Source organism: Buteo buteo, chromosome 2 (genome assembly GCF_964188355.1).
Source record: "Buteo buteo chromosome 2, bButBut1.hap1.1, whole genome shotgun sequence".
NCBI lineage: Eukaryota > Metazoa > Chordata > Aves > Accipitriformes > Accipitridae > Buteo > Buteo buteo.
Window position 1 is genome coordinate 31,651,290 of NC_134172.1, and position 24,842 is coordinate 31,676,131.

Consider the following 24,842-nt stretch of genomic DNA (forward strand, 5'->3'; position numbering starts at 1 on the left):
CATCTCTGCTGGAAGTCTTCAGACTGTTAAGCTGAGGATGTGAATTACTTTTCTAATAGTCTCATTCAAAATGGAATACAATGAACAGCTTATTGGAGCATCTTACTAGAGTAAGAGGGCTTTGGAATATAGTCATTGACAGCCATCTGGGCACAGACATGATACATGGTATCATCCCACAGAGACTTTCAGAGATCTCTAACACTGATCAAGGCTGAACAAGGGGCAATGGGTGGGGAAGGGTGGTGGTAAATTGCACAGCTCAGCCAGACGAAATGGGAGTTTCATTTACTCGGACTGTGGTGCTGCCTGAAGAAGTGAAGGCAGTTCTGGACAGCAGCTTTGTTTAACACTTTGCAGCCCAGCAAAGGAGGATTCAGAGAAAAGAACCAGGGTGTTCTTGTGCCTTGAACCAAGCAGTTATTATGAACAGCATTTTTTTGATAGAAACACACACACTAAGCAAAAAACAATGCCCTTTTAAAAAAAAAATTTTAACTGTTTCCAAAGCCACTGAGGTACTGTTTTGTCCATTCAATTTTGTGTGACTCTTCTTGCTTGCTCATGTTATGTCCAGCATTTGTGTTTGTTCAAGATTGAGGCAAGAGCAATGTCAAAGAGAACTTGGCTGAAGGACATCTTGTTTTTGCAGGATCTGTGAGCTCATTGCCCTTTCCTATGTGTTGTTATCTTTATGTTTTAACCAGGCAAAGATGCTAACCCACAAGAGAGGAAGGCTGCCATGAAGAATGCTGAACAATTCATACAGCAGATGAATTACCCTGCCAACACACAGGTGTGATCTATTTATGAGATGATACCAGGAGAGCATGAGCTCTGTTAAAGACTTTGTTTTTAAAACAGCAAAAAATATTTTTAAGGGCTTATAAGACAATAAGGGCAATATTTCACTAACAGATAATTCAGAAAAGTTTCTGTTTGAGTAAATGTGTCAGTTTTGTTTTCCTTCCATTTCATGTGTCTTGCTTCATTTCAGATTCAAGTCCTTCCCGAAGGAGGTGAAACACCAATTTTCAAACAATTTTTCAAAGACTGGAAGGATAAAGATCAAAGTGATGGCTTTGGCAAAGTATATGTCACAGAGAGAGTGGCTAAAATTGAGCAGATTGAATTTGATGCTACCAAGTTACACGAGTCTCCACAAATGGCTGCCCAGCATAACATGGTAGATGATGGTTCAGGAAAAGTAGAGGTAATTTTTGTGTTGTATTAAATTGTATCCCACCTACCTACCTAATGTATTCTGTTACTTATAATAGGATAAGCTGCTACTCTATGTTTTGCCGTTTAAACTGTTGTGTAGAGTAACACTACATTAGTGGCAGTGTTACCTCTACCATCAGAAAAGGTACTTTGAAGTAGAAAGTGGATCTCTTTGTCAGCTGTATGCTGGGTCACGGTTTTTTTGGTGCTTATGAAAGATGTTGTACCAGTCATCAATACATACCAAACAGCAGAAATACTTCCCGTTCTACACAATACCTTTTAAAGATATACTTAACCCTTAGCCTAAAGAAGAACCTCTAGCTCACATCAGCTTGAAATCTGGAATGGGAAGGCTTGCCCTTGGCATCAGAAATTCATTCCACGTCTTTATGTATGTATCCAATCTGCTTTCTAGAGGAACCTTCTTTGTCCCTGTGTGTCTCTCAGGTGGCCTGGATTTGGAGAGAAAAAGATGACTGTACATTCTTTCTAGATCTATCCATATCCCACTGCAGGAATATCTTTGGTCTGCACAGGGCTGGTTTGGCATTGTACCAACACAGCATGTTGTGATTCTGGAAGAAAAAGAAGGGATAAATCAATACCTACAGTCTTGTTGGTATATTTTCTAGTTTTATAACCCCATATTTGGGATGCTCCATAGGCTTGAGCCAAAGCAGCTTAGGTCTGAAGCATTTTTTGCTGTGTAATTTTAGCAGTATGTTTTTGAAGAGCAGTTGTTAACTGAACTGGGCTGTAGTCAATCAAATAGGAAGAAATCTGCCTAACAGTGTTATCTGACTACAGTGTGCCTCTCCCAGATGAAATGATAGTTCTATGATGGATCACAATTTTGTGCCATTCATGTCGTATTATAACCTTAAGATGTTAAGAAAGTAAGTTCAACATAGCATTATGAGGTGACCATGTGGCATTAAAGCATCAAGACAAAAGTGTACTACAATGGCTTGTTGATGGTCATTATTCATTCATTTGGTGGGCACAGGGTATATCTATCTACTTCATGAAGAATCCTTCCTGGTTTCATTCCATAACACTTGGGAACAGAAACAAAGGTGACTCAAGGGATGACACAGTAAATTGCTTCTTGAAGTGTCTCAGGATGACGTTCAGCATTCTTCAGTGATTTCTCTGTTTCCTCAGATCTGGCGTGTGGAAAACAGCGGTAGAGTTCCTGTGGGACCCGAGACATACGGACAGTTCTACGGTGGTGACTGCTACATTATCCTCTACACTTACCCTAAAGGGCAGATCATCTACACATGGTATATTTGGTTGGCTTTGCACAGACCTCCAGCATGTGGATATTATTTTATGCTGACTTTATGTCCTTTTGAGTCTAACCATGTGTAAATGCAAGATTGTTTACTGTGCATTCATCATGCAGTATAAGCTCTGGATCATTTTGAAACTGGCCTTAACCATTGTCTTTCTCCTTGTCTTCCTCAGGCAAGGAGCCCATACTACAAAAGATGAACTGACTGCATCTGCATTTCTGACGGTTCAGCTGGATCGCTTATTGAACGGTCAGGCCGTGCAGGTTAGTGTCTTTTGGATAGAATTCAGTAGAGCATGCAATATACGCAAATTTCAATGAGAATTGAAAGGAGGATGTAGTATTTGAAGACTGGGAATATCAACTGCTCATGCTTTGTATTGAGCCAAGCACAATGGGCTTCTTTTAAAGTCACTGGTGATTTTCCATTTGAATCATCCTTTCTGAACGTAGATGTGCAAAAGAACACAGATATAACACAACCTAAACCTGCCTTTTCTTTCCTTCGACTTTCACTTTAAAAATTAGGTTTTAGTCCTGCCTAGCCTTATGGACTCTGTACATGGTCAGTGGAGACTGAATGATAAGATCCTCCCAGAGCAACTCACTCTGAAGCAGGTGTCTGACAGGGCGATAGCCCTGCATGAGCTCCCCTGTCTCCTTTTGATTGTGGAGGAAGCTGTGATCTTTAGCCCAGACAAGACACCTGACCTTTAGAGGGCCAAAACCAGGAGACATGAATGCCACATGACAGCCAGAACGGGAGAGCCTGCCAGGACTGTGCGACAGGGTCTGGCTTGTCCCTGCCTTAGTGAGGAACATAACTTGGGTTTTTGCATGCCATAGTGCTTGCAGCTCCATGAAAGCAGGATACATGTCCTCACTTGCAGAAATGGGGTGTGCAAGGCAAGGCACAGGACATTGGCAGCTAAAAGGTGTGAGGAGATAAGCTATTCCTAACATGACCAGGGTGTGTGCTCTGCTTTCATCTCTAGTGAGGAGTGGTGGGTAGGTGGAGAGGTGAGAGGTCTCCTCATAAAAAGGCTAGAGCTGGAGGATGACTAGGGACAGACAGGGATTTTCTGGGCAGCAGGAGATAATTCTGTGCTTCCCATTTCTTAATTTCCAAAGTAAAGGGCTTCCCCCACTCACCAAGGTACAGTTAATTTAGATGGCAGACCATACTTTTAGCTATTAATCAGTTATGATTTATGATTGAAATTATATTAAGGTAGGATTGGAACACTCGTAGGTAATTAATCCTTGAAATATTCCTAACACATGTTCTATATTTGGATAGAGTTCAGCACAATATGGTCCTGCCTCATACCTAAGGCCAATACTAACACTAAAGTAATAATAATAATAATAATAATATTACTACTAACAGCTGCAATAATGATGTGCTTAAAAAGCTGTTTTGTTAAAGCTGAAGGGAGATCCATCTCACTGCAATGGACATGATAGTTAAAAGTACTTTTAGCCTGCAATGAATTTAGGAACACATATATGTGTATATATATGTATGTGTGTATGTACACACACACATATGTATATATGCATGTGTGCATTTGTATACATGTACACGGCTACCTAGAATATATTACCTGTGCTTAACGTCTGTGTTAGCATTATTTGAAAGGTTTAAAGGTACTATTTTGTCGTCACTAGATGGCACTACAGTACAAATGACTATTAAAAAGCCGTTCCCCTATTTGTTTTGCAGGAGTGTTTCCCTCAGCAGTGGTTTGGGGGTTTTTTTGTCATTTGTAAAATCCTGCCGCAGTTTGGCACCTACAAGTATATGTGTCCTAGGGTATCCTTATCAGGCAACTGTACTAATCTATCCAGCGGTGAGATAAGCAGAAGCACCTGCTCCTGCTGCCCAGCATGACCACCACTGCCCCAGCCGCCCCAGCTGCCAGGCTGCCCAGCTGCAGCCACCCCAAGCCTCACGGGGCAGGGCTAAAGGGCTGGGGCTCTCCGCTTCTCCTCTGCTGGCTACACAGCGTACCTCATTCCCTTTTTTTCCCTTTCTTTCTGGCAGTGAAAGGTGGGGAGTTACAGCCCTCCACCTTGTCAGCTGATACTGTTATAAAGGAAGAAAAAATGGTTGTATACAAATAACTTCTATCATACATTAACCTAAAAATAGTCGTTCTTCATAGCTCGATGTTTTTTGAGATTGCAATAACATGTTTTGCATCTGTAAGGGAAGTTCATTTTTGTCATCCCTGTTATCCTCTGCAAGATAGATTTATGCTCATCTTTTTCATCCTCTTGCAGGTAAAATACACATAGAAATAATGAACAGGATGAATAACCATTCTCTTCTGCTTAAATACAGGGCACCTAAGCTTCCAAGATAATTTTTCAGGGGAATTAAGTCACTCTATAAAACTCTATGAAATGACAGTTCTTTTGAAAAAGAGTAATTTTCTTATTACAGTAGGTAGCAGCCATTTTAATCAGCTAAACATTATGTTAGAAGTTTGAATCTTGTCTTTGTGTCAGCATGATTGACAAAAAACTCACAAATGCTCTAATGTGTCTGGAACTATATTTTTAGATCTTCTCAGCTTGCCACTTCTCATTCTTGCTAACATACTTAGCATTATAGGCTAACATCCCCTATGCTAGTCAACAAAGACCAAAAATAACTACCTGTTTCCTTTTGTTTCTTTTATTGCACTTCTTTACGTATGTACAGATCCGAGTCAGCCAAGGCAAAGAGCCTGCACATTTACTGAGCTTGTTCAAAAACAAACCGCTTATTGTTTACAAGGATGGGACATCCAAGAAGGAAGGTCAGAAACCTGCTCCACCCACGCGACTCTTCCAAATCCGCAGGAACCTGGCAGACATTACCAGGATTGCGGAGGTAAGGTCACCTGCTAAGTAAACCAGCTATTCCCCATGGAAAATGCTATAGCTGCCACAAGCCTCTCCAACTAATCTTGTTGGGTAGTCACATGTGGTAGAAACACAGAACTCCAAATCACTGCTCTATGTGAGCAACCCATCTAATAAATCAAAGAGAATATGCCATAACTAGCTACAACCAATCTACATGTTTCAGAGGAAACTATAAGAAAATGCATAATGAACACTGTCAGCTGACAAAGAATAGATAAGAAATCAGCAACCTTTACGAGATAGCCCTTCCTACTGCCAAACAGTCCAAAGTTTTGTCCTTCAAGTCAGTTCCCTGTTTCAAGTTAAATTCTTCTCGAACTTCCATCTTTATAAATCTAGGGAAAAATTGAAGGAAAAAAACAGAGCTGATCAACATCTGTCTACGCATCTTATATAAGCATGCAAAATAGTGATCACATTACTTGAAAATATGAAGACTAAAACAATTTCTTTCTCGATCTAGGTTGACGTTGATGCAATGTCACTAAACTCCAATGATGTCTTTGTTCTGAAACTGCCAAACAACTCTGGCTACACCTGGGTAGGAAAAGGAGCAAACAAAGAAGAGGAACAAGGGGCTCAATACATTGCCAGTGTTCTTAAATGCCAGACTGCTATGATTAATGAAGGCCAGGAACCAGGTTGGTATGAAGCCACGTGGTTGCTAATAGGCAACTGAGAAGACACAGCACTGCATGGAAACACAGCCTGAATGGTTTTTGCAATCATACATATTTTGGAGGCAGATGCATGTGCGCTCTCTCTCTCTCTTTGAAAATCCAACCTGACATTTTACCATGGAGATCCATCCAAAACTGGCTGATACACAAGCAGCGCAATGCCCTAGAAGTCTGTAGGACTAGTCAGTAGCAGGAGCTGCAGAAGAATGCGGTCCTTTCTTTACCATGAGTGCCTAGGAGGGGAGAAGGACATAGCGCATTGCTCTCTTTAGGTCTGCAAGCGATGTCTTCATTGTTATTTTGACAAACTGCAGGAAGAGCTGTGAGAAAATGCACCCATCTTTGAGACAGCAAAGAAGATATTGTTTGGGGATTCTTGAAACAGTATCTAACAAGCTAAAACATCAAATATTAAATCCACTGCTGAATAAATTATGTATTGTGTATTTCAGAGGAATTCTGGAAAGCACTTGGAGGTAAAAAAAAATACCAGACTTCATCACAACTCTTGACAAAGGCTGAAGATCATCCTCCTCGCCTGTATGGTTGTTCTAATAAGACTGGCAGATTTATTGTGAGTATATGAGGGATACTTTCCTGTCTGTTTAATTATATAGTTTCTGGTATATTTTGCCTTGGGAGTTGGGAGACATTAAATCAATCTGGGCATCTGGCTTAGTTAGCCGTGCGTGGCAAGAGCTAGAGAGTTGACGTTTGGTGCTTTAAATCAATCCAAATGCAAAGGACAGACAGAAGAATTAACATGGCAGAAGTTTGCACGCAGAGCTTGCTCCAGCCTTGGACTAGAGGCCTGCAGGTGCAAAAAGACAAGGTGTTTGCCCAGTCAAAAGCAATTGTGTTCTTGCAGAGCGTTGCCAGACTGCTGTCATTTTGCTGAGCAAGTGCAGCTCAGTGCCTTGCCCCTTAGGTGTTTGATAGTGGTGGTGAGGAAAAGAAATGTCCCTTGCCAAAAATCCCTAGCAGCCTGAAATTTTCCATAGAGATTTAAGACATGTAATTACACCTTTAAGGTATTGGCCTGTGCTCAAGGAGGTAGGAAGACTTACTTCCTTAGCAGAACTGCCCGTAGCTGTGCACTAGGTATTAAGCCTGTGATTCAGGCTTAATTACTTACCGTATTCTGGGAGGGCAGCACTGTGTCACCATTTGGCAAGGATGCACTAATTTTTAGGTAGGGGACATAGCTAGCTACCATCTCTGCAGTCTCCTTAAGGCATAGCCCATTCATTTGGAGAGGGATAAAACAAATAGGATCCTTTAATAAGGACTTTAAAATCTTATGAGAGTAGTAAAGTGTATTCTTCTAACATGCTTCTAAAACACTCCTGTGAAATACAGTAATAGGAACGAACCTCTCTATAATAGTCTGCTGGGAGCTATGCACTTGTTTGCTTTTTGTTTTAAACTCCCTCCAAATTCTGTGAAATCCCCTCTTTCCTGTAGCATTTCTCTAGTAACAGAATCACCACTGTTAGAGCTCACCAGAAAAGGTAGGTCAGATCATTCTGACCTTCTGGCCACCATAATACAGGCTGGTCTTTTGCACCATCTACTTACCATCCCTTTAGTGCTCCTACGTGACCAAGAATAGCCGAACCCTCAACAGTCCTTCAAAAGTAGAGGACTGACCACTAGCTACATTATTACCTCTCCTTCTCATACAGAATAACATTAAACTGCTTTCCTATCTGCCTGCACATCCTTGGAAGAAGGAAACATACTGCCTTTCTTTTGTGGACTTAGTCAACCGTAATGTCCCATTATCAGGCAACTGGAAAGCTTGCTTGGATGTGTATTTCATCACTGAGCTCACCCACTGCAAACCAAAGCAGTTTCTTTTCCTTATTAATGAATGTAAGCTGCAAGAATATATCAGCTGATATCAGCTGATAGATGTAGTTTGCTTGGTACAGGGTGCTCTATGGAAATTTCCCTGTCTCCTTCTTCTGGCAGACCTTGGTCCCAACTTAACAATATTCACAATTACAATGTAAAACTCTGCCACTTCTGAGGACATCCTATCAGTTCTGACAAACTGAGAGCTGACTTTACAGGACATGCAATTATGTGATTTGTTTCCTTTCAGTGAAACACCGCTGACACATTCATCAAATCAGTTTAGGGCTTGACCCTTTGGGATCAAAAAGAATTGCATACCAGTTTCTGGACTTACCCTTTTAAAAATATCTTTGGTCTGTGTAAAATCAGAATATCTTGATAAATCATTAAAAAACAAACACAAAAAACCCCAACATAATATCCTTTTTAGATTGAGGAGGTCCCAGGAGAATTTACTCAGGACGACTTGGCTGAAGATGATGTCATGTTGCTCGATGCTTGGGAGCAGGTATGCTGTGTACTTGACCACCGCTTTTTGTGGTAACAAAGACAATTTATTTTTAACCACTTAGATCATAAGATGGGAGGAAAAATAATCCTTGTGAGAATGGAAGAGGTTTTGTTTCTTTAAATTATACCAGAGGGAGCTATATTTTTTGAGCTGTATGATGTGCTAGTGTGAACATAGACTATTGAATTTCCAAGCATAATGTGAGACCACAGCAGGCACTTCCCATCAAAACCAATGGAGGCTTCAAGAGTATAAGCCCCGGCAGTGTTCTGAAAGACTCTCAATAATGGTTTTGACCTTATCACTAAAATTTATTAATTTTAAAAAAGAAAGTTACTGCATAAAAGGTATTCAGAAGCCACCAAATCCATGTAGCAGCACCTACAAAAAGTCTTACTAGATAAGGGGACGAACACTAGACCCTTACAGAGATTTCTCCAGAAGAACTGGGTGGAGGGTGACAGAAACAATCTCCATCATTTTCCCAGGTACACTGAAAACTGAAAATGTTGAGAGCTTTTTGGATAACAGGAAAACTTGCTGCGGGTGCAGGGGGTACATATGTTTCTCACAGTATATTCTCTCTACTCTTACTCTCCCCTTGGAGGGAAAGGGGGAGGAGGTCACAGATCCCACATTTTGTCTTCTTCAGCCTTAAGGAAAAAAAGGCTGAGGTTTTTGGAAATGAGAAGGAATGTCCAAGGTCCATGTGGGAAGGAGTGATGGTGGAAGGTGGGTGGAAGAGCTGGACAGAAAAAAGTTGGGACATACTGACTTGGGTAAGAAGGAAAGAAGTCTGGGACATGTAGCTGGTTTCCAAAAGGATCCTTGACAGAAAAAAAAAAAAACGTGGGGATTACAGATCGAGGCTCTGGTTGTTGGGTTATTCAGTGGGTTATCTAGCAGTTACCCTGGGTAGCATTGATCACAGGGCCCAAGTATTGATGCGCACGCAGAGCTCAAAACGAGAGACAGCTCCTGTTCAGTGTTTTTACCTGCACGTAAAGACCAATTTCCTTGGCAAATTGTAAAAGATAGCCATCGAAAAGTTAATTAGAGTTCCTTTCATCAGAGAGCATAAAGGTCCAACTTTCCAGTATCAATAGAGCGGTGAGATTTCAGAGGATAGAACTACAGTATCTTGCAAGGGGAAAAAAAAAATCATCAGCTGTGGTTTGTGAGAGCTGTGTATCTCTGCAGTCTTTTCATAGTGTATATTCTTTCTCCTAGTGGTATCAACTGTTTTGTACTTTATCTGCTGTACACAACATCCTTATAACAACAAGGGAGCTATATCTTTCTCTCTGTTTGCAGGTTTTTGTCTGGATTGGGAAGGATGCTAATGAAACTGAGCAACAGGAATCCATTAAATCAGGTAAATCAGTTTGGCAGAAATCTGAGTGAAGTACCATCAATATTACTGAAAGAAGTGAAAAAGATGATGTAGAAGAAATCTAGTTATGTTTACAGTGTTTAAAAGTGTTACTGAGCTTATTAGGATTTAATCCTGGAGAAGATTTTCTCCTTTAAATGTGCTTTAAAACTGATTGTATCTTTCTTATCTGTAAGTTTATGAAGGGTAAAATTAATCAAGATAGCATTACTAGGCTGCAGAGCTTTCTAAAGAATATGTAGGAGAGCTCCATGAAAAGAAACTGCATTGAAAAGAGAAAGAATTTTAAAGGAGATATCTACTGAGCTGCACCCTACACTAGTGTATGTAGTCAAAGGAATGCCAACAAATCCTCAGGTCCTTACACTGCTACCCTTCACCGAGTTAAATCTGGAGGAGGAAATTCCAATTGCAGAACAAATCAAGACAACTCATGTGGAGTGCACCTCCTTGAAAAATCATGTGTTATTTCTGGTGTGATTTCACATGGCTGAGTCATTCTGACAAAGTTTGTGCTAAAAACGCTTGCAGATATTTCCCTGGAGCAGCTAGGGTTACCTAGCAGTGTTTCCAATACATACTGATGTCACATTGTGATGTCAAGGGAAACTATACTGGCTTTTACAAAGGAAAAAATGGGAATGAAGCTTGTGCATCTGCACAGCACTAGCAAATTCTTCCTCCTGTTCAAGAGCCAAAGCCCAGCTGTATGGCAACAAACTGATCAGAGCAACAGTCCCTTTGTTTTAACCTCATGGAAAATTCTTTCACTGGCAGCTGGGAGAAATCAGCAATTAACTGATCATTTCATTGCCTTTGAAATAATTTAACTGAATACTGTATTATAGTAGCCCTGGGTTCTTTCACTAGGGCTTTTAATGTATTTTTTATACCAAAGGAATGAACTAATATATTACATGTTTTATTTCCTCTCTGTTTTTAGCCAAACGCTATATTGAAACAGATCCTTCTGGCAGAGATAAGGGGACCCCCATTGTCATTGTGAAGCAGGGGCATGAACCCCCGACATTCACAGGCTGGTTCCTGGCTTGGGACTCCAACAAATGGAAGAAATGATCTATCCAGGGAGGCTCCAGCTTCAAGCCAAAGAATGATCAGAGCCCAGCTACTTTCTAGTGTTTTTAAGCATAAGCTTGTGCAACAATATGATGCATCTGTTGTTAACGCTTTCCTGAGCTTTGATATATTTCTGCGAATAACCTAGAAAGTCTTAGCACTGGAAGGGATAAATGGTAGTTGTAAACTGGTCAAATGGGGTGAGTGAGGCTCTTCATGTATTAAATATGGGAAGTGCTACCAATACTTTGTTTAATCTATTGATTCTTCAAATATAAGCTGTGGATCAGTTTATTTTAATGTGCTAAAGTGGGCCAAATTCTGCCTTCACTTAAAAATCCAAACTAATGCCACAGAAATTCCTTTAGATTAAGGTCAGCATAATATTGTGCAGAATTTGGCCTGATAAGTGACTAATTCTACATCTGTTGCAAGGGTAGGACTGGACATGATTTACTTACTAGGCAAAAATATTGCCACACTCACTCACATAAAATTTCAGGTGCTGCCTGATCCAGAGTGGAAGCTGTGTCTTGTAGGGGGCAAATAAGGGATGGGTATTTTGAGGAAGCTGTGCTTAAAATGTTTTTGTCTTGTTAGTAAATATATTTGGAGTTTCAGACTGAATGGCTGTAAGAATATGAAGTCGACAAAGGTTTTTTTGAGGGACTGCCTAGCTTATTGTAATGAATTTCTTTAGATTTATCTCTGTGAACCACCTCCAGCTCCATCAGGTCTTTTTAACAAAAGCTCTTAAACACATTCTAGTGCACTAGTGCTTTTATAAGTGGAAGCAGAAGAAATAACATCTTCAAAAATATGTACTCTGCCTTAACCAGATTGCGCTTACGCCATACTTTGTCTTGGTTGCCTTACTCAGCAGTACTCAGTTCTTTTCCAGCATGCAGACTGTTCACCTTGTCAGGTGCAGGATGTGTTTCTACTCATTTTCTATGCGGGTCTTAGTCAAATATCAAGTACCTCAGGCACAAGGAAACCCCTTGTTGCAGTAGCATTCCACATCCTGGGGATTTGGAGTGTGAGTACACACCATAGACTATGGCTTTCTCTTTTCTCTCAGACACAGTTATTTGGGCTTTTTTATTTTGGTGAATTTAAGAGTACGAAGTGGGTTTTATTTGTAATTTAGCCAGATAAGTCTATCTAAGGGCAGTGGGAAAAATTCTGCTTCAAATCTTTAGCACTGCTTTGATCACTTATCCTATAATACTTGTTTTAAACAATTTGTACAGCTGTAAATCATGTCAATGTGGCTTTTTAATGAAGGCATTTCAATGGTTTCATTATTCTTATAAGTTAGGTTGGAAAGTGAAATTTTAGACATTTTTGTATTTTTTTTAACATGATTGTGATTTTGAATCTGGGTAATGCAAAAGAGTGAATTTAGTCTGAGCTCCTAATCAGTATTAATGACAAAAGAATTGTGAAGCTAAGAGATTAATTATAGGAGTTCGTTAGCTTTAAATATCCATTTAAATCTCTGCTGATATCACTGGGCTGTATCTGAATGTGATTTCCTTTAAAATAAAATTACAAAAAACAGTATTCTGTATGCTGAGCTGACCTTCCTCTCTCTGACATATTGTTGCTCACTGCTTGCACTGATATCTGGCAAAACTTCCTAAAAACCCCAGTAGGTACTTTCCTTTTTAGATGGACAATGCAATGAGAAGTTATTTGGTTTTACTTTGGTGCTGTTTTACCCAATGGAGAGTTAACTCTTCCCAACAACTTGAAAGTTACAAACATAAGTGAAAATCAAAGAACTGAGTGATTATTAGCTTGTGATTTCATCTTTAAGAAAAATTACCATTATTGTTATCAAACTCTTTGGCTTTGTAACTTTCTGCTTGCAAAAACTGACTGTAGAAATGACTTATAAAATAGGAGGAAATAGGTGTATGTTTGTTTCTAAAGGATAGGTCTGGCTTTTTATTTGTGAGAGTAGATAAAGAGATGTCTTTCTCCTGCTGGAAGGAGCACAAAGGCCTTTTCAGTTCCTCAGCTACTGCACTTCATGCAGCCACTGAGCAGCCTGTAATTATCTGATGGTTGTCTTCAACACATACATATGATTCTTCTCATTTTTTTTTAAATAACAGTTATAGTAGCTTCTTAACCAAGGATTAGACAAGATTTGCCCTACTTGTACATAAATATCTTCCGGAACACTGAGGGCTCTGAACCGGGCCAGTCTGCCAGCATATTCTGCAGCACTGTGAAAGCCTCTTTCAGTTCCCTCACACAAGACAGAGGAGCTTTTGTGGTCTCCTGGCCTGGGAATTTGGGTTTACAATACATTGTGCTGGCATATTGATTACTGATGTTGAGAAGAGCATTGAGAGCTTATAACAGAACAGTGTTCTCAACTGGGCTTTAAGCACAACAGCTGCTAGCAACATTGTTCTTGGATTTACTTGCTAGAAAGGAAGTTTATTTTTGATACATACATGTGCAGTACACACAAAGATGTATTTCTTTCTCTCTGAAGAAGAGGGGGAGAGGGAGGACAGACAGGATGGACGATGAGTGCTTGGAAATATTAAAGTTTAAGGTGTTTTCGAGAAAATATTTAAGCACATACCTTTATGAATACACATAGCAAACCTGTCTGCCTTGTTTTCAGAATAAATAGAAAAAAATTGTGTAGACGTATATGGTACAGTCAAGTTCGGTCAAGAATAAGCTATATCTTGCATTATTATCACAGAGTAAAAGTACATTCACTGTATTTGTAATGGCAAAATTAGACACGCTGAGTTAGCAGTTTCGTTATGCTACCGAACAGCAAACATTCATATGTTCTATTGGTTGTAAATACAGCATCATTTTTCATCTTTGTTTTATAGAAAGATGTTAGGAATCCTTAGAGCCAACAGGACATCATAATACTGTACAGTATTGGTAGTTTACATAAAATAGCATAATCTTAGAATGTAACTACAGACTGTACACAGGAGAGGAGCCAGCCTCTGGAATCACTCCTCTAAATATCCATTTTGATCATAGCATATAGTGCTATATAGTATTAGATCTGCTGTAAATGATTATATTAAATGTAGCTAAATTCAGTTGAACAGTTTCATCTCTTGCCAGTTCAGGCTCACATAAGCTTCACCTGCAACAACAAGAAAATGAAGATGGTAGACAGTGGGATTGTGGTACTATCCCTCATAGGAAAACTAAGGAATCATACAGAAAATGTTTTGATTACTGGACTATAGCAGGAGGTGCTCTCAGACATCTCTATAGGCTACAGGAACGCTTCTTGTTATAAACTTTGTGATCTTCTTGTAGTCTTCATTTTTACTTCATCTAAAAAGGCAAAAAAAAAAAAGCCAAAACAAGCCCATTGTTTTCCATGGACTGAAGTTGCTCTTCAGACTCCACCTCTTTATAGGAAAGCTTGAAAAAAAAAACCTCAAACTTTGCTTTAGAATATAATTGCTTCCTCAGCATCCCACTGAAGTTGTGCCTTTATGGCTTAATTGAGCCATAAGTATATAAGACAAAAAAATTATTATCTCATAAAACCAGAGTTAGATACTACTTTAATGTGCTGACTTTCTACATCCTTGCTTTTTCTTTTTTAAAGACAATAATTTTATCTTTAGATAAAGTACACTTTTCCTTTCTTATAGCTAGGAATTTTGCTGCTAAAATCAAAGGAACTTCTGATTTCGTTGAAAACACAATCAGATCTTTAATGCATTACACATCCTTAATGTCTAGTTACGTCCTCTCTAAACTGGCCTAAAGTTACTTTGACGTCCTCTGACTATTAACACATTACCTTATGCTAAAAATCAATAAACTACATTCACTTCAATTAAAGCTTCCAAGGTGCAAGATGGAGAAGGGAGACCAATGGGAGTTGGGAGGCCCACCATGCCATAAAATTAGTTGATGACTGTTCTGGCCCTTCTCTTCCTGCATGTCATTTTCCTCTTGACATTAAAGCATATTTGCATTACAGGGGAGAAAAAAAAAAAAATCTGCCCCTACAGAACATGTAAGCGCGTAAGCTGATTTTTATTTTTCTTCTAAATAATAGCAAACTGAGTTATTCCAGGGGAGCAGATAGAAGGGGAGTCAGCCTGTACCAAGCTTCTTCCTAAATGCATCCACGCTTCCATCCTGCAAGTGCTCTCTCCTCAAAAGGATGCTATGTGTGTATCGAGATCCACAAGGTTGTACCTTTTACCACCTCATTTAATCAGTCAGCAGTGAAATGTGGGCCCCCAGGCACATGAAAGCATCAAGTGAAAACATTAGTCTTTATTTTTTGGTAGACTACAGATCAGTTTCTCAGAAAATGACCTGGAGGCCCAGAGATAGGCACATTTGCTTTAGCAGCAATAATGCTTTGATTATTCTAACAAAGCCTCTTGACCAGTGCTAGAAGAGCACAGCTCTCCCTGCTGCTCTTCAACAGATTTCACAGGGGTGACTCAGGGTGATTTCATGGCCATTGGCAACATTAACATAAGGGCTGAATGCAATCGGGTGATTTTAACGTCATTTACCTGACAGTTCACCATGCTTTTTGTTGTCTGACACCCTCCCTACAGAAGAAGCAGCTACAGCAACAATCCTGATTAAAATAGACCATTGCCAGGAGGAATCTAAGACAAATTTTCCCCCTCGGGCTTACATTTTTAGAGAGGTGGCTCAGAACGGTCACAGGTTTCCTGTAACAGGCATGGCAGCACAGCTGAGTCCCATTTAACCATCTGAGTGGGGCTGTAGGTATCTTTGTCGGTGCCAAAGATTGCTGTCCTTCCCACTGCTAACCAGCTGCTCTGCTACTGGACCTGGGTGAGAAGTTAGGTGTTGTAGCAGGGAGAAGAGACAAGAGTGGCAGTGAATGTCCTATCAGCAAGGACAACAGGCAAGAAGGCCACTCTAACAATCCCCTACTTTCTTGCTAGATAGTCCCAGTCAGCAGTAGGTATCTTGCACACCTGCGAGGGTTATTAGTGCCAAACTGCACAGACTTGCTTAGAGCAAGATTAGACAACGAGACAAGCATGATGTCTTGGAGACTTGCTGAAGCATGGGTGCAGCTCCACCAACAGAGGCATTGGGGCAGCAGGGAAAGGGCAGGAGCCAGCTCAGCTGAGAAGTAAAGCTTTTATGTTAGAACACAGTATGAGCAAAAATTACCCCCCTCCCCCCCAGCAAGCAGTACAATTCAGGGTTGCTTTGTCAGAGCACTCTGTAAGCCGTAACTACAGGTGCGTCTGCATCAGGTTCATAAGAATTCTCCAGACCAGGAGCAGCCGCTCTGGGGATAGTAAGTGTGAGGGGAAGACAAGGCTCTGCTGTGTTTACAAAGGAACAGCAAAACCCTCAGGTGCCTCTTTACTTTGACCTGGAGAGTGAGAACATTTCCTTTTAAAAGGTACGTCCGATCTCCCATGTCCTTATATTTTTCTGCTGCTGTCGTTAAAGAGACAAGGCCTCTCTGCAGTACAGCTCATTTTGTTTCTGGCAAGTGTTACTTTCTGGGTGAGTGAAAGACTGTGGCTGTGGATAATGTATTGGATCGTTCTTCTTTCATTACTGAATTATACTGGGTAACAGATACCCGCTGACATGGCTTCAATCCAGAGGCTGAGCGTGAGGGGTCCTGTCCATGGTAAAGTATCTGAACTGAGAGGACCAAAAAGTGCCTGCTGACTACAGATGGAAGGATGAAGATAACTGACAAATATATTGCTTGTTTGGAAGCTTTGGTTCTGCCTTTTAATGGTATCTCCACTCTTGAAATGTCTGCCAGCTGCTGCTATTGGTTTCACATAAAGGAGGAATTTCATAGTTCTGTAACAGTGAAAGCTTGGAGTTAGGGACTCGGTGGTGACTGCTAATGGCTATCATTTTATCTCAACTCTGAATTATCACAGGTCTGAAAAACACAGAAGGATATATATGCTTTATGTGCTAGACTGCTGGGCCTTCAATCGGTCCTCAGCAAGGAATCAAAGGTCAGTCATTTGAGGGGACTGCAGTGGTGCTCACCTAAAAAACCCTCTTATCTGAAGTTGCGCTGAAATGAAAGACCATGCAGATGTCAGTGTCCCTAAACAAAAGGGCTGGGCTCTGAAGTGAGACTTAGCAGGTAGGATCTCTAAGACTTAATAACAGGCTTTCACAGAATGACCTACGGTTTCAGAGGCTTTCCATTATTAAAATAGGAGGAAGGGATGCAACCATTTGTCCTCTTTAAAGCTTTCTGATGCTTCCTTTGAAGATTCAGATTGAGGTTGCATGTACTCATGAGCTGTATGCATCATATATCTATCATATTACTTGCCATCTGAAATCCGAAGACTTCAAAGCATGAAGGATTCCCTAAATAGTCCCCTTCTGCTTACAGTATGTCCATGGGTTTTTTTTCCTTACATGAAGAGATATTATTTGTTTTATTTTCCTTTCATATCCCAGCAGTAGAGAGGCCTTGAATGGAATAAGTAAATTGTAAAAAAATAAGATTACAGTATCCTGCTGCTGCTTCTGCTTCCTAGTGTCCTGCGCGGACTCTTCCTTCATCTTCCTTCTGTGTCCTGTCCTGGTAGAGGTGTAGAAGGCGGCATTCAAAGATGAGATGAAAACTGCAGAGCTTACCCTTGCAGAACTCAGAACTACTGGCTCTTGCAGTACTGGCTTCATTTACTGGAGTTAAGTGATGTGATTAAAATCTCAGCTAAACAATCTGTTCCTAAGTTTGTTTATTTGCCTTCCTTACTTTGTTTAAAGCCTGTGAAGTAGTGTGGTGTGCCCATGGCAGCCAGAACAGAGTAAACCTATATTCTGATAAAAAGCTGTGATGTCAACATAAGGCTTAAAAATGTATGTATTTAAAAATTAATATTATTGTGGGTTTTTACATAACTAGAATTTACAACTCTAGTGGCAACAGCTGTTAGGTGCCAGATTCTCTGAAAGATTTCTACTCTTTCTCAATATTATGCAACTGGAATGTATAGTGTGGTTTGTTTGAATCATATTCTCTGTGAGATGAAAGCAAAAATGATTTTGCAGAGACAGCTTTTATAAGGTCTTCAAAGTGAGTTTATTATTGTTTCCATGCAAGAATTGAAACCTAGGAGTGTGAAAGAAAGCTTTCTGCCTAGCGCGCTCGTGATCAGCTTTTGAATCAATTTTCAAATGACTTAGCTTTTAAACTTTAGCAAACAGTAAGCCAAATCTTGCATTCGGTGAACTAATTTTGAGATTTACTGTTAACTTGAAGACATGGTAAGCTGATAAGACTTAAAAATTCTAGACTATAGCTGAGTGATGAGCTGTAATTACTGCTCCCCACCCACACAATGTTTGTCTTCCCTGAAACCTTGGTTCTTTCATCCTCCTCTTTTCTCTAGTTTGTTTCTTCCTCCTTTTTTCACCAGCCATAATACATAATACAATAGCCATAATACAAGCTTGTGAGCTCCCTAGGATAAGGGTTGGTTTTCCTTTGGCTATGTTCATATAGCACACAATAATAGGCTCAGATTTCTCACTGAAACTCTTAGGTATTGTGACTGAGAAGAATAATTACCTTTTTTTGCTGAAGTTTTAGAAACTGCAACGAATACCCAGTACTACATAAGTATCAGATGCCCACTGTGTCTCCACATAAGAGACTGAAACCTTCATGCAGCAGTTCAGGCTAGGTGGTGAAACTGTCCATGACCCTGGGGGAAAGAACTCCTCTGGCTGCATCGAAACTTTGTAGTTCTCATCACCTGCAGCCAAACAACTCTGTTTAGCCTTGAGAAATATCCAATCTAGAATGCTTAGCTGTGGTTCATATTCTGCAGACTGATGTCTACTTTTAATACCAGAAAACAGAGCAAAGGAGTACTCTCTTTCTACTCCCTCCTGTAAAGCTGATTTTTAATACCCTTCTGTTCCAAACCAGAATTTCATGTATTGGTCAAAATCCAAACATGTTCAGAGGCTGGATGCAACTGGCACATGCCTGGAAAAGCGGTAGACCTGCACAGCTACCACTACATCATGGTTTGTGTATGCTACACCTTGGAGCACTGTTGGCTTGGAAGAGGGGAAAATGCAAATAAGTCTTAGCTCAAAACTCCTAGTCCCCAGTAAATCTGCAAATGAAAAGCCAGTCAGCAGTCTGTCCTTCCTTGCAAGCAATGAATTGGGCCATGTATCATTCTGTATTGGTTTTATGTGGCAAGGTTTTGGTAGCGGGGGGGGTTACAGGGGTGGCTTCTGTAAGAAGCTGCTGGAAGCTTCCCCTGTGTTCGAGAGAGAGAGCGAGCCCATACCAGTCGGCTCTGAGACGGACCTGCCGCCGGCCAAGGCCGAGCCAATCAGTGATAGTGGTAACGCCTCTGTGATAGCATTTTTAAGAAGGAAAAAAAAGTTGGGAGAGGGAGAAACAGCCGTGGGAGAGAGGAGTGAGAACATGTAAGAGAAACAAGCCTGCGGACACCAAGGTCAGTGAAGAAGGAGGGGGAGGAGATGCTCCAGGCGCCGGAGCGAAGATTCCCCTGCAGCCCGTGGTGAAGACCCTGGTGAGGCAGGCTGTCCCCCTGCAGTCCAGGGAGGTCCACGGTGGAGCAGATCTCCACCTGCAGCCCGTGGAGGACCCCACGCCGGAGCAGGTGGGTTCCCGAAGGAGGCTGTGACCCTGTGGGAACCCCGCGCTGGAGCAGGTTCCTGGCAGGACCTGCGGATCTGCGGAGAGAGGAGCCCGTGGAGCAGGTTTCCTGGCAGGACTTGTGACCCCGTGGGGGACCCGCGCTGGAGCAGTGTGCTCCTGAAGGACTGCACACCGTGGAAAGGACCCATGCTGGAGCAGTTCGTGAAGAGCTGCAGCCCGTGGGAATGGCCCACGTTGGAGAAGTTCGTGGAGGACTGACCCCGTGGGTGGGACCCCACGCTGGAGCGGGGGAAGAGCGTGATCAGCCCTCACCCTGAGGAGGTGAAGTGGCAGAAAATAACATGTGATGACCGTAAACCCCATCCCTGTCCCCCTTGTGCCGCTGGGGGGGTTTGGTGGAGAAATCCGGGAGTGAAGTTGTGCTCGGGAAGAAGGGAGGGGTGGTGGGAAGGTGTTCTGAGATTTCGTTTTATTTCTCATTACCTTACTCTGGCTGATTTGTAATAAATTGAGCTAATTTTCTCTAAGCTGAGTCTGTTTTGCCCGTGACGGTAATTAGTGAATGATCTCTCCTGTCCTTATCTCGACCCGCAAGTTTTTGTTATATTTTTCTCTCCCCTGTCCAGCTGAGGATGGGGGAGTGATAGAACGGCTCTGGTGGGCACCTGGCGTTTAGCCAGGGTCAACCCATCACACATTCTGAGTGAAAATTTATGTTTTATTTTGCTGGGCCAGATTATTTTCCCCTCTGCACTTCAGAGGCCTACTGACAAGATCTGTCCAGTGACACAGGTTTTGAGAACTTCTCACAAATGCCTCACAGCTATAGTGCTAAAATGAAGTGACTGGGAAAGACTTCTGGTAGGGAGTGAAGCAAGCACTGTGGAGGATGAGACTAGTGGACTGCACAGATGCTCAATGGACCTTAATCGTTTTCTATGGTTTACAAAACACCAAGTTAATTTGTCTGCTAAAGCATATACTGTGCTATTTATCTTCAGGAACATTGTTAATCTATTAATTACCTCATTAAAGAAATTACAACTACACTTGACCTCAGTTATCTGACTAAAATTCATAATAAATTGTTGCCTTCTTTAAAAAATAAAAATAAATCCTCCCCCTGTATCTAGGGAACTAGCAGGTCTTTCTTTTTACTCATCTAAGAAAGAAATGCTTTCAGAAAGCTAGAGAGTAGCTCTACTCCATACATTTGTTCTGCGGGTGACCAGGAGTAACGAGGAGCGCTTGCAAGCTCCTATTATTAGGAGCACTGAAAAATCACAGAACAGTGGTTGGAGAACATCAAACAAGTTGTTTGTGCCCTATTTCATTGTCTTAGTAGGGTTTTATATTAGTTGTTGCCTCTGTACACCAAGCTCAAGGAGCTGTGGCATTATCACTGTATGACCTACAACATTATACACTGAAGCAGAGACTTTAGGTTTTTCACAGCCCTCCTGGGAGTTTAGGCGTATCTCCCATAAAATTTTATTTCCATACACTGTAATCTCTGTGAAATCTGTTTCTATTGCTGCTATGCCTTTTTTAGGAGAGACAAGCAACTGAATTTCCTCGTCAAGGTGTGCACTTAACTTGATTTACACAAAGTAATTACAGATCAACAGCCTGCTTGTTTTTACAGTGGACCCTGTACATTGGATGGGCATCTTCACTCAGCTGTTGCCAAAAGGGTCCGAACACATCCTGCGCTAGCTGTGTGCGCACCATACGGGCACGTGCTCCCTGCCCCGGCCAGCTGCAGGGACAGACCGGTCCTTGCGCATTAGTGGAGCTGCAGCCCTTTGTCTTTTGTGACCGTCTTTGAAATTCTCTCATAGCAGGTTTCAGTGCGCTGTGTCATTTAAGCATTTAATTAACTGCATGCTAAGTCCCACTCTGTGAACTAAGTGCTACACGCTTCTTCCTGTCCTTGCACTTCCTGTTGGATATATGCAGTACCTGAAGGACAAGACATAGCTTTTAAATAAGTAACTGTTGCAAGCGGGTGGATTATTATGAAACAGCTGGCTTAAATGTATGTTTCATCCCACAAACACTTAGTCAGAAGTCTCAGTCAGAACTTGCATCTCTTTTTCCACTACAGTCAATCAACTGAGATACAAATTCATCAAAAAATAAGCCTTCTTAGTTCTGATATTCAAGGTATGTTTGTTTATCTGATCTTTTGTAATTCCAGCAGATCTCAGCACCCTTATAAATGTTAAATACTTATACAGCGTTTAGAAAGTTCTTCAGAAAAGCAAAAATTTAATTGTATTTTTCTCTCTTCTTCATTGTTACTCTGTGCTAGCAATATCGCAAAGCAAACAGCAGTATCTGATATACTAGTACTATTTCCATTATTATTCTGGAGTGGGGAAAATACCTTCACATATTAAATCTAGCTAAGCAGGGAAAAATAAAACAGATACTGCTCTTGTATTTGAAATTGTAGTACTTTTAATCTGCTTGCAAACTGTTTCCATTGTACTAAAGAAAAGTGATACATTTAAAAACTGTGCAACCCTCTTCAGAGGAAACATTGTGAGGAGATGGTAGCTGATACTGAAATCTCAGCTTGATAGAATTTTAAACTATTTAGAATAACTCTGGCATACAAAAAAGCTCTGAAGTGCCCATGGCTTTTCTGGGGGAAAAAATACTGGGGAAAAAATAAAGCTTTTGGAACCAGTGCTGTAACTGGCAAGATTTTCAAATACTAGCAGAGTAGCCCAGCATTCTCGGCAAAAGAGTGTGTCTCACTCAAGTCAGTAGTTCCAGGAAAAAAACAAAAAACAAAAATAGTGTCACAAACTCGGGACAGGGGGGATGGGGAACCTGTTGCTGCGGTGAACATAAGTACAGATGTCTTTGATCAGTATAAAACTATTGAAGAAAATACACAAGCCAAGGCTGTAAAGCTCATATGTAGTATCACACATTGAACACTTTTGAATTTCTCATGGTGCAGGCGTCTTACCTCACATACTAAAGCATTAAGGTAGGAGTTATTTTTTTCCATTTATTAAAGAAACATCTTTGCTCATTATTTTTTTTTTTTAGTTTCAGCTGCTTAGTGAAGTAGAGGTAAGGAGACTGGAAGCCAAGGGTACCTGCAACAATAATGCTTTTTTCTACTCTAAAACTGCCCCATAACTAGTTGTATATCTGGGTTTGGATTTTGTGACTATCAACTTTGTATCATATGAAGACAGGATTTGTGCTTAATATTTATTAATTACAGGCTGCTATTAAATGAACAATCAGTATGGTAGAGTTTTGCAATACAAGTCCTTAATACATAGATGCTGTTTGGGACAGCTGTCCTGCTGTTCCACTTGATCTCAGGAAGAAGGTGCCTTACACAACTGCACGTACAGAAAGCGGTCAGCCTGTTCCCTGTGCTCTGCAAACCTGAAGTCACCACCATTACAGCCATCCTATCAGAGAATGAAGGAACCAAAATTCACAGAACTCAGAAGCTGAAGATTGTAATTTTAACCTCCCTGAGACGACGCTTGCTCAGTATGTCTAAGAACATTTATGAGCTAGTACCATTTTTCAGCTAATGCACCTAAGCAGCATTGAAGATGCAACTCAGTGTGACTGTCAGCATCAAAGAACAAGGCTGTTTGTTTGTTAGCTTGTTACATGGCATAATGTTTATTTATGAAAATGAAAGCAGTAAAATGTGACTTCATGTGAAGGTATGTATGAAATAAGAATAGGTTTAATTAACTGGTCTAATCAGAGTGGTAACTTTTAATTGTAACACACAGCGACTCCATCTCCTACTGCTCTAAGCTTTGTTATTTATTGTGAGGAAATAAATTAGATTTTCTACCACCGACTACTTTTTAATAATCAAAGCAAAATAATTCATGCAGTATGTAAGTTATCATAAAAGAATTCAGCAGATGTAGCAAAGATGATAAAAGGCTTCTTTGTGCAAAACATTTTGTATGTCAATTTAAGAGATGGTCTTAAGAGCAAAACTTCATGTATTGCAATTTGTCAGCGATTTCATTGTTATTGCTTATTTTGAAAGGGGTTCTCAAAATCCATGGTGAAACTCCTATAGTATTTTATGTAGGAACTTGATATTCTTTTAGAACCACGCGACATGTCAAAGCAATACTGTTTTAGCTCCAAGCTTAGATCTAGGGTATGGTCGAAGAGGAGTAACTTCAATTTTTGAATGTACAACCAAGCTACATTTGGTTACTGTAATAATACTAAACATTATTATTATTACATACACATTAATACATATTACCTTAACCTAGGTCTACCATGTCATTGTAATGAGATGCAATTGATTTTCCCTTTCATGCACATTGAGAAATCTGCTCGGTTTCCACATGGAGCAGTGAGAATTGGTGGTGTGAGGTTGCTGACATAGCTCTTCCATGAAGACCGAAGTGTTGGGATCCCGTCACTATATGCCAGCTACCTGTAGCTGGCAGTGCATTGTCCTTGCAATAATTTCATTCTCCTTATGACTTCATTCCTTTGTGTTTTACAACTACTTCAGCTCCACGATGCAGCCAGTTTCTTCCTCTCCCTCCTTCTGCATTTGCTCCTGTCCTTTACTGTTGTATAGTTCTGCCTGTATCCTTCTGCATCTGCACTACATGGGATTTGGGTAATTTGTCTTATGTTTCACTTTTGATTTGCATGCTACTCACAAGCCATGGTGTTATTAAAAAATAACTGCTAAGGTGATTAGCTATTGAACTGCATAAGAAATGTCATTAGCCTGTTCTACAGAATAATGGTATTTAATGAAAACAAAAGGAATATTGTGCTGACCTCGTCAAGGAAATTCAAGGCCACTGACTTCACTTTGGAAAGAATTTCTCATCTGCTGTGTCACTAGATGTGGTTGTATAATAGTAGTCATATCTACTTGAATGGAATTTACCTTTAAAATGACCAGCACTAAGTGAAAACTCTGATTTAAAGTCTTGCTCCAGCAAACCTCTCATGAACTGCTAGCTTTTAATTTTCATGAATTGCTATTTCCATATGAAAGATGGTTTCTTGTGAAGTACATGTGCAGCCTTATAAGTGGATGTTTGATAATCCTTTGTGTTTTTGTTATCTTGGCACTGTGAGATAGCTCCTGCAGCGCATGAGTTGATGTGTATTAAAAGGTAACCTAAGTCTCTGCTGGGTAATACTATTAAAATTTCCAAGAGTCTTCTCTTTCCACTTTA

At 40.6% G+C, this 24,842-nt stretch overlaps 1 protein-coding gene across 1 annotated transcript in view; it reads left to right on the forward strand.

The window, feature by feature from the left end:
• SCIN (scinderin) overlaps window positions 1-12,541 on the forward strand; it is a 52,885-nt gene extending 40,344 nt beyond the window's left edge. The window contains exons 7-16 of the mRNA XM_075050012.1: window positions 708-796; window positions 998-1,213; window positions 2,392-2,513; window positions 2,698-2,788; window positions 5,235-5,405; window positions 5,904-6,081; window positions 6,573-6,694; window positions 8,411-8,488; window positions 9,806-9,866; window positions 10,828-12,541. Coding sequence (XP_074906113.1) covers window positions 708-796; window positions 998-1,213; window positions 2,392-2,513; window positions 2,698-2,788; window positions 5,235-5,405; window positions 5,904-6,081; window positions 6,573-6,694; window positions 8,411-8,488; window positions 9,806-9,866; window positions 10,828-10,961 — 1,262 coding nt within the window. The 3' untranslated portion in view covers window positions 10,962-12,541. The remainder of the gene's footprint in view (window positions 1-707; window positions 797-997; window positions 1,214-2,391; window positions 2,514-2,697; window positions 2,789-5,234; window positions 5,406-5,903; window positions 6,082-6,572; window positions 6,695-8,410; window positions 8,489-9,805; window positions 9,867-10,827) is intronic.
• Window positions 12,542-24,842: the final 12,301 nt, after the last annotated feature.